The sequence below is a fragment of the Neolamprologus brichardi genome, chromosome 3 (assembly GCF_056152115.1).
Source record: "Neolamprologus brichardi isolate AB-2024 chromosome 3, ASM5615211v1, whole genome shotgun sequence".
Classification (NCBI taxonomy): Eukaryota; Metazoa; Chordata; class Actinopteri; order Cichliformes; family Cichlidae; genus Neolamprologus; species Neolamprologus brichardi.
This window is the reverse complement of record NC_142106.1, coordinates 10083826-10092384: the sequence shown is the minus strand read 5'-3', so window position 1 is coordinate 10092384 and position 8559 is coordinate 10083826. Positions and strand designations below refer to the sequence as shown.

Genomic DNA, 8559 nt, shown 5'->3' with positions numbered 1-8559 from the left:
AACTTGATAGAATTTCAAATCTAGTTTGGGGAGTCATTCAGTGAGAAACAGTGAAATGATTTTCCATGTGAAAAGGTGGACAGCAGAAACAGAAAGAAACAGTGAGAACTAAAAGAGAAACAAAGAGCTTTGGAACAACGAGGCAGCAGGAGGACAGCTGCAGTTTAACAGCTTCAATTCACTGACAGGAAACAACATTAGAAATATCATCATCCTCAACTCATCTGCTGCACTGACACTGACACCTTCAACGGACACACCTTCACTTTAACACCATCAACAGTGTAAATGTATGGAAACATCCTGTGAGTGAAAGTGTGTGTGAAGGTGTGTATGTGTGTGTTAGTATCAGGATCAGAGAACGACAGCTTTCCTCTGTTCCAGTCCAGATTCACTCTGATCCTCTGGAGCTTCTTCTGGACTGAGAGAGCAGTGAGAGCTGATGGAGAGTCTGCTGAGTATTCACCTCCACAGAACCATATTCTCCATAATCCAGACAGTATGCTTCCCTTCCTCTGCACAGACTCTGCAAACACACCCAGTGTCCACCGTGTACTGTCTCCAACATCAACATCCCAGCTGTGAGTCCCTGAGTTAAAGCCCTCAGAGCCCAGGACAGAGATGTAATCATCAAACCTCTCTGGATTATCAGGAAGCTGCTGCCTCTCTCCTCCTCGTCTCACACTGGTCAGATCTTCTGACAGGATGAGGTTTGGATGAGCAGTGTTTGGGTCCAGAATGAGAGGAGTGTAGGAGACCATGTCCTTCATGTTGTTCCAGATGTTGAAGGTCAGGTTGCCCAGGTGTTTGGCCTGGTCTATCAGAGCTCCTGAGGGCAGCTGTGGATCATCCAGCAGGGGGCAGCGCTGGACTCTTTCCACTGCAGCCTTGTAGTTGTGCAGGAATGAGACGTCTTCAGCTCTCAGCTCCTCCTCTGTGGCTCTGACTGTGTCTGAAAGAGCTGCTATCTCTCTGCTCAGAGCCTCCATCTTCTCCTTCATCATCCCACTCTTCTGCTCCTCTTCCTCCCTCAGTGCAGCCAGCCTGGCCTCCTCTTCCTCTGCTAGAAACTGCTGAAGCTTCTTAAACTGCTCCTTAATCTGCCTCTCTGTGTGTCGGGCCTGGACCTTAATGTGTTCTGCTGTTTGATCAAACTTCACTTGAACTTCTTCACAAACCTTTAACTTCTTCTTTAAGGGCTCCAGAGTTTCCTGAAGTTCCTTCTTGTGTTGTTGTGCAGCTTCATCGATGGGTCTGAATCTGTGATTGGTGTGTTTTTCTGAGGCACAGCAGACGACACACGCTGGCTGCTGATGGTCCAGACAGAAGAGTTTGAGTTTCTCAGAGTGCAGACTGCAGAGAGCCTCTGAAGCTCTCTGATCTCTCTCCTGTAAGAACGACTCACACAGGTTCTTTAAAGCCAGATTTAAAGGTGGTTTTGACTTTGAAGATCTTCTCTTACAAACTGGACACTCGTGTGTTGGTCTCTCTCTCCACCATCTCTTCAGACAGTCTTTACAGAAGCTGTGGCTACATGACAGAATAACAGGATCTCTGAAGACCTCCTGACAGACCGGACAGCAGAGATCCTCCTCTGATCTGGAAGCCATTGAGTCTGTGAGTGAAGCTGAAAACAGCAGACAGGAAGTACAGTCAGTCCTGGCTCCCCTCCCTCCTCTACCACCTTCACTGAAACTTCCTTTGAGTCGTGTTTTTGCTCAAACTCACCTTCAGTGTGTGGAGCGTCAGCAGCTTGAAGCAGCAGTGTTGGAGTTTTCCACTTTTCTCTCCTGTAGCTGGACTCACTCAGAGGAAGCTGCTAGTTTGGTCTGAGCTCAGTCTGATCGTCTGTGCGTCTCTCTTTACTGAGGACGAAGAACTTCCTGTTTCCTGGTTTGTCACATTTGAGTGACGTGAGGGGAGGAGACAAATGTTGCTGTTTGACTTTTAACTAAGGTGTGTTTCAATCCTGCCTGCAGCTCAAAAACTATAAAACAGGTTTTGTGTCTTTTCACCTCCACAGGTCACAACATGAAACCTGTTGTGAAGTTTATAAAATAAAGTGTCACTCGGTGGTGCAGCTGTTTGTCAGCTTCTATTTCAGACTTTGTTCTGCTTCTTGTTCAGGTTCCCAGCAGTGGGAGTGTAATGCAGTCACACACACACAGGTGGTGTTAAGGTGGATTCACTTAGTTACAGACAGTGGTGTTATTTCTTGTAACTAAGGGTGTGTTTCACTCCAAAGTTCAGACATTAACCTGCCAGAAGTTGTAAAAGTTACTAATAAAGAGCTTTTCTCTCATTTCACATGCAGGTCAGAGCATGAAAGCTGTGATGCAGCAGTTTGAGAGAAATTGTTGCTGATATAAAATATTTTTTGTGGTTTTACAAAATATATAAAAGAGCAGAAAGAAAAGAAATAAGTGTAAAGAGTGCAGCAAAATGCATGTTTTAGTGTGAGTTGGTTCATCTGATCTGGTTGTGTAAAAGTCACTGCATGACACTGAGTGTTACTTTTGTGTTACTGACACTCATCTCTGACATCTCTTTCTCTTACTTTCTTTTTTCTGTTATTTAGTAACAAACCTTTCAAAGAAATAATGAATTCTCCACACGTGTTTGAAGGTTGCTGATACGTTCATCTAGCACAGACCTATTGCTGGAACGCCAAGACAATTCTACTACAATGGCAAAAACAAGACGCAAGTCACCAGAGCTCTTTGTGTTGCTCGTGCATGAGGGAGAGAACTGTGACGAGCATCGTTCCCTCCAAGTAAGCAAATGAATGTTAATAGTCAAACATAGAAATTAACATTTGCAAAATCATTCCAGCTTTGTGGTGCATCTCCTCCAGGTGTGTAAATCACACATGCAGAGTGGTTTGAGTTCCTCAGAGCTTCATAAATGTCTCTTCCAGTTGTTTCTATCACTGTCCATATGACCAGAGTCCAAATGTATGCAGACATGGGTATAACAAACATACCAGTTAGTTTTGCTGTTTGTCAATGTGGCTTTCAGTTATCTTCAAGGCTGCAGGCCTTTGTCAGCACTCCTGTTTTATGGCCTCTATCAACCCTCATCACCTCATTTCATGCATTCTTCCTGTGGGGGGATACTTATGACTCCTCTATTGTCCTTTCGTCTCTGCAGAAAACCTTTTTTGGAAAGGGTATTGGATTCAATTCTTTTACTGCTGTTATAACCCCACCTGTTGAGTCACTTCAGCAGTCTTGTTCATGATGCAAATGACAACAACAATGACACAAAGGAAGACCCTCTTCAGAGTGTCAAAGTATGCATAGCACAGTGACACAGCATTAGGTGATGTTCATAGGAAATTGCTGTCAGTCATTCCCCGTCACCACCATAGCTTCTGGTTTCTGTTCACAGAATCATGATGCCATCCTTGAACTTCCTCTCTGCACGGTCGATTGGAGCTTGGAACGCTCCCCTCATCCTTCAGATCTCCATCTGTTGTCCACAATCTCCTCGTGATTACCTCTGGAAAGCCCCGTGGCACAGCTCTCCATCCAATGCAGCTTTATGGTCATTGCTGTGGTTCCAGAATCTTCTCATGATGACCAGTAGGTCCCCAAACAGCATGACCTTTGACCTCAACCCCTGCCTGGGCTGTCAGCTATGGTCCCTACTTCTCGCTGGGTCTCTGAAGATTTCTCAGGAGATTCCACCCTTGGGATCATTTCTTCCAGCAATGCTCTGCTGCACCTGTATCTCCTTACTAGAGGAAAAACTTCTATTTGGAAAACATGTCAACCATCATCAAACCAAATTTTCCTTTCAGTTCAGTGAACTTCACTTATCAAAAAAATATAATTATTTATTATTTATTAATTATATTATTCGTTTATCACGTTTTCACTTTCACTTATAGGCCATCAAAGTGTTTCTTATCTTTACCCAAATGATTGGAGCAGAACTTAAAATCTATAAGCTGTAAAAACTTTATATTTGAAGACTGAAAGAGACCCAGGAAGTGGTCACAGGACGAGGGTGACAGACTGTCTGAAGTAGTTAGAACAAGACAAGGCTGTTGGACCAGGTGTGCTTGCTTTTGAAACAGTGTCTTAATTCCACCTGTTTCACATACAAGGGTCAGTTCTACAGGCAGGAACATGGGTGTGCCGTGGGCTCCCCAGTTTCACCCATTGTGGGTAACTTGTATATGGAAGACGTGGAAAAGAGGGCTTTGCTATCCTACCCTGAAACACCACCAAGTCATTGGTTCAGGTATGTGGATGACACCTGGGTGAACACACAAACCTCCATCTCTGGTTTCTTTGACTGGAGGGTGTTGATGATTTGATGATTTCACAACACTGTATGTGATGTCACTGGTGATGTCATCTTCTCCATCTGCTGAAATGAGTTGAAATAAACACTTTTATGATTTAAGAATCTAAATGGACCAAATTATGATGACAGAATGGAAACAAAATACCACAATGAATAAGTGTGATGGACCGAGCAGTGAAGGAAACTTAGGCACAGGTTAAAGTCCAAAAAAATGTTTTTTTTTTATTTAACCCAAAAAACATAATTAGTTAAATCATGCCAAAAGAATCAAAATCTTGGGCCCATAAAAGAGGTCAAAATAACAGAACTCTACTCAAAGTTGACAACACTACTGATAACTCAAACAAACTGACCTAACTTAACGAGACAAAGGGGAAACTTAAATAGTGGCTGATCAGCCCACAAAAACAGGAGAAGGGGTAAAATACACAAAACCTAATGAACTCCAATTCCCCCCATGGTCCCGAGTTATGGCATGAACCAATTTGTAGTGTTCCTTTAAAACTCGCTCCGCCCCTTTTCCACCTCTTGGCTCCTTAATCAAGGGACTGGAACAGCTGCAACTAAGGTAACTCAGAAAACAAAAGATTAATCATACATAACAGTGTAAACTAAAATGTGCGCACTTATTTTAGAATACAGTGTTATGTGGATATGTGAATTAACTCTAAACAAAAACCAGTTATTTATTGTCCTGTAAACTAATGCCTATATTTAAAGAAAGACAAATGTGAATGCAATGTTACTTGTAAGCCTCTACAAACATGGTGGGTATTACCACTGTGTGGCTGTAATTGCAGCCATCACACACTCCCCCTCTTCAGATCTCTCCCTGGGACAGCGAGAGAGACAGTCTGCAGTGCAGTTATCTTTGCCGGGGATGTGGTTGATGGTGAACCGGAATGGCTGGATTGCAAGGTACCATCGCGTGATCCTTCCATTTGTGTCCTTCATTCTCTCTATCCATTGAAGAGCCTTGAGATCTGTTTCCAATATGAACTCCCGTCCGAGAAGATAATACCTAAAGGAGTCCAGAGCCCATTTGATGGCAAGTCCCTCCTTCTCGATGGTTGAGTATCGCACTTCCCTCGGAAACAGCTTGCGGCTGATGAAGGCCACTGGATGATGCTCTCCAGGCGGTCCCTGTAACAGAACAGCTCCCAATCCTCTCTCTGAGGCATCAGTCTGAAGTATGAAATTTCTCTCAAAATCAGGGCTGTGCAAGACTGGGCTCTTACTCAGAGATTGTCGTAGGTCCTGAAAAGCCATCTTAGCCTCCTCTGTCCAGGTGATCTTATTGGGACTTCGGGCACCAGTCAGATCCGTCAGAAGAGCTGCCCTGGCGGAGAAATGAGGGATAAACCGATGATAGAATCCTGCTATACCCAAAAACGATCTCAGCTGTTTTCTGGTCTCTGGCAAGGGACAGGATTCTATGGCGGTGACCTTATTGACTTGGGGTTTTATTACTCCATTTCCAATCACAAACCCAAGGTACTCAGTTTCAGCTTTGGCAATGGTACACTTAGCTGGATTAACAGTCAACCCTGCAGAATGAAGACACCCCAATACCTTCTCCAGATGTTGCAGGTGTTCTTCCCAGGTAGAACTGAAAATCACTATGTCATCAAGGTAGGCTGCAGCAAAATCAGACAGTACCTGGTCCATCAGTCTCTGGAATGTTGCCGGGGCACCATGCAGTCCAAAGGGCATGACTTTAAACTGGAACAACCCCCACGGCGTCCGGAAAGCAGTCAGCTCTTTTGAGCGCTTAGTCAGTGGTACCTGCCAATAACCCTTGCAGAGGTCTATTGTTGTCAGGTATCTGGCCTTCCCAAGGCGCTCAACCATGTCATCAATGCGGGGAGTTGGATATGAATCAAATTGTGATATTGCATTCAGGTACCTAAAGTCTATGCAGAAACGGATACTGCCATCCTTCTTTGGCACCAGGACCACTGGATGGCACCACTCACTCTTTGAGTCTTCAATGATTCCTAGTGACAACATCAGGTTGATCTCCTCTTTCAACGGGATCAGTAGACGCTCAGGTATCCTGTAACTCATTCTCCTCACAGAAGCTCCATCTTTCAACACAATGTCATGTTCCACAATGTCCGTTCTACCAGGATTTTCACTGAACACATCTAATTTACACAGGTTTCTCACCTGAGCCTGTCTTTCCTCTGGAAGATGGTTGAGATCCAGGTCCTGAGGAGTGGGTTTTGGCAGATACTGATCATCCACTTCCTCCTCCTCCGAAACCTCCCGGATCAGAAAGACATCTGCTTTTGGTCTGTCCACCCATTCCTTAAGCAGGTTGATGTGCAGTACTCTGCTGGAGCGGGGCTGATCTGGAATAGCGACCTTATAGGTTGTTTGTCCAAGTTTCTTTTGGACCTCATATGGCCCTTGCCACTTTGCTAACAGCTTACTGTCATCACTTGGAAGAAGCACCAGCACCTTCTGACCAGGACTGAAGGATCTTTGCCGAGCTGACTGGTCGTACCAGGTCTTCTGGTGCTGCTGTGCTTCTGCTTTGTGGGCTTGGGCCAGCTCCATCATCTTCTCCAACCGTTCCCGCATCTGGACAACATAAGAGACAACATTGACAGCCTGTGATCTTTCTTGGTCACCCTCCCAAGTCTCCCTTAGAAGAGACAAGGGGCCTCGTACCTCATGGCCATACAACAGTTCGAAAGGTGAAAAACCTGTAGAAGCCTGGGGTACTTCTCTATATGCAAAGAGGAGGTAGGGCAGCCACTGATCCCAGTCTGTACCAGTTTCATTGACAAATTTGCGTAACATTTGTTTCAGGGTCTGATTGAAGCGCTCTGTTAGGCCATCTGTCTGAGGGTGGTATGGCGTTGTCCTCAGGCTCTTAATCCCAAGGAGTTGGTACACCTGCTTCAACAAAGTGGACATAAAGTTAGTGCCACGGTCAGTAAGAATCTCACGAGGAAAACCAACCCTTGAGAAGAACTGTATGAGACAGAGGGCGACTGCTTTGGCTTTTATTGATCTCAAAGGAAAGACCTCTGGATACTTTGTAGCATAATCTGTCACAACAAGCATGTAACGGTTGCCTGCCTTGCTTCTTTCTAGAGGACCAACAATGTCCATTCCTAGCCGTTCAAATGGAGTGCTGATAATTGGTAGAGACTGGAGAGGAGCTCTGGAGGGGATTTTAAGAGAAGACTTCTGGCACTGAGGGCAGCTTTTACAGAACAGTGTCACATCCGAGCGCACTCCAGGCCAATGAAAATATTTTCTAATGCGGGCTATGGTTTTGTGCTTTCCCAAGTGGCCAGCCCATGGAATGGAGTGTCCCAAGGAGAGCACCACCTTCTGGACTGCTCTAGGAACCACCAACTGCAATGCTGAACCCTGCTGATGATACAAAATGCCATCTTTCAGCAGAAACTCCCCCTTGCTGTTCAAATCTTGCTTAGTTCCTTGGTTCCTCTCTGCAGCTTTCTGGAACAGAGATGTTAGAGATGGATCATCATGTTGCCTTTCAATAATATTAACAGGGATTTTAAAACCCAAAGGTAACTCAGGCTCTGTGCTAGGAGCTGCTCGAACAGCAGTATGTAGAAACTTCTCTTGCCTTCTCTGTCCACGTGACTTACGAGACTTCCCGGGTGCAGTCTCTATGTCCGCATCATAGAAGGGCAAGGCACGGAGTGGGTGTAGGGGCTCCTCTTTCTTCTTAGCTTGAGCTCTTGTTACTGCAACATTGCATGTATGACTAGGATTCAGCAAGTCAAACAACACAGGCAGATCTCGACCCAGCACTACTGGAAATGGCAGATTTTCTGCAACACCAATATTTAGAATATACGTTTGTCCTTGTACCTTGATGTACAGATCTGCTGTTGGATATGACCTCTCATCTCCATGAATGCAGCGAACAGGGATTGTCTCCACATTATTAACTTTATTTGCAGGAATAAAGTCTCGGTGCACAAGAGTCTGAATACTTCCTGAGTCAACAAGGGCCTTTAATGGTTTCCCATCAACCTCAACTAAGGTCATTTTGAAACCAGTCTCAAACTCCACTTTAGGCTCCACACTTTGTCGGGGCACAAAACACATCTGAGTTATTTTTGTAGAATTCTTCGGGCACATAGGTTTTGTATGGCCCTCCATCCCACACAAATAACAAATCACAGTCTTGGGTGGAGGTCTTGACGGCATATTGACAGACTGGCTCTTTGGAGGTTTACTCACCCCTGCTTTCTG

At 44.9% G+C, this 8559-nt stretch overlaps 1 protein-coding gene across 1 annotated transcript; it reads right to left on the bottom strand.

Moving 5' to 3' along the window:
• Nucleotides 1-215: 215 nt before the first annotated feature.
• Nucleotides 216-1622, bottom strand: LOC148103439 (nuclear factor 7, ovary-like). The gene has a single exon (XM_087838792.1). It carries the CDS (start codon nucleotides 1608-1610, stop codon nucleotides 216-218), a length of 1395 nt encoding a protein of 464 aa, XP_087694918.1. The 5' UTR covers nucleotides 1611-1622.
• Nucleotides 1623-8559: the final 6937 nt, after the last annotated feature.

What these genes read in the sequence shown, in the direction of transcription:
- LOC148103439 (XM_087838792.1), bottom strand. Translation starts at nt 1,610, where the DNA reads ATGGCTTCCAGATCAGAGGAGGATCTCTGCTGTCCGGTCTGTCAGGAG.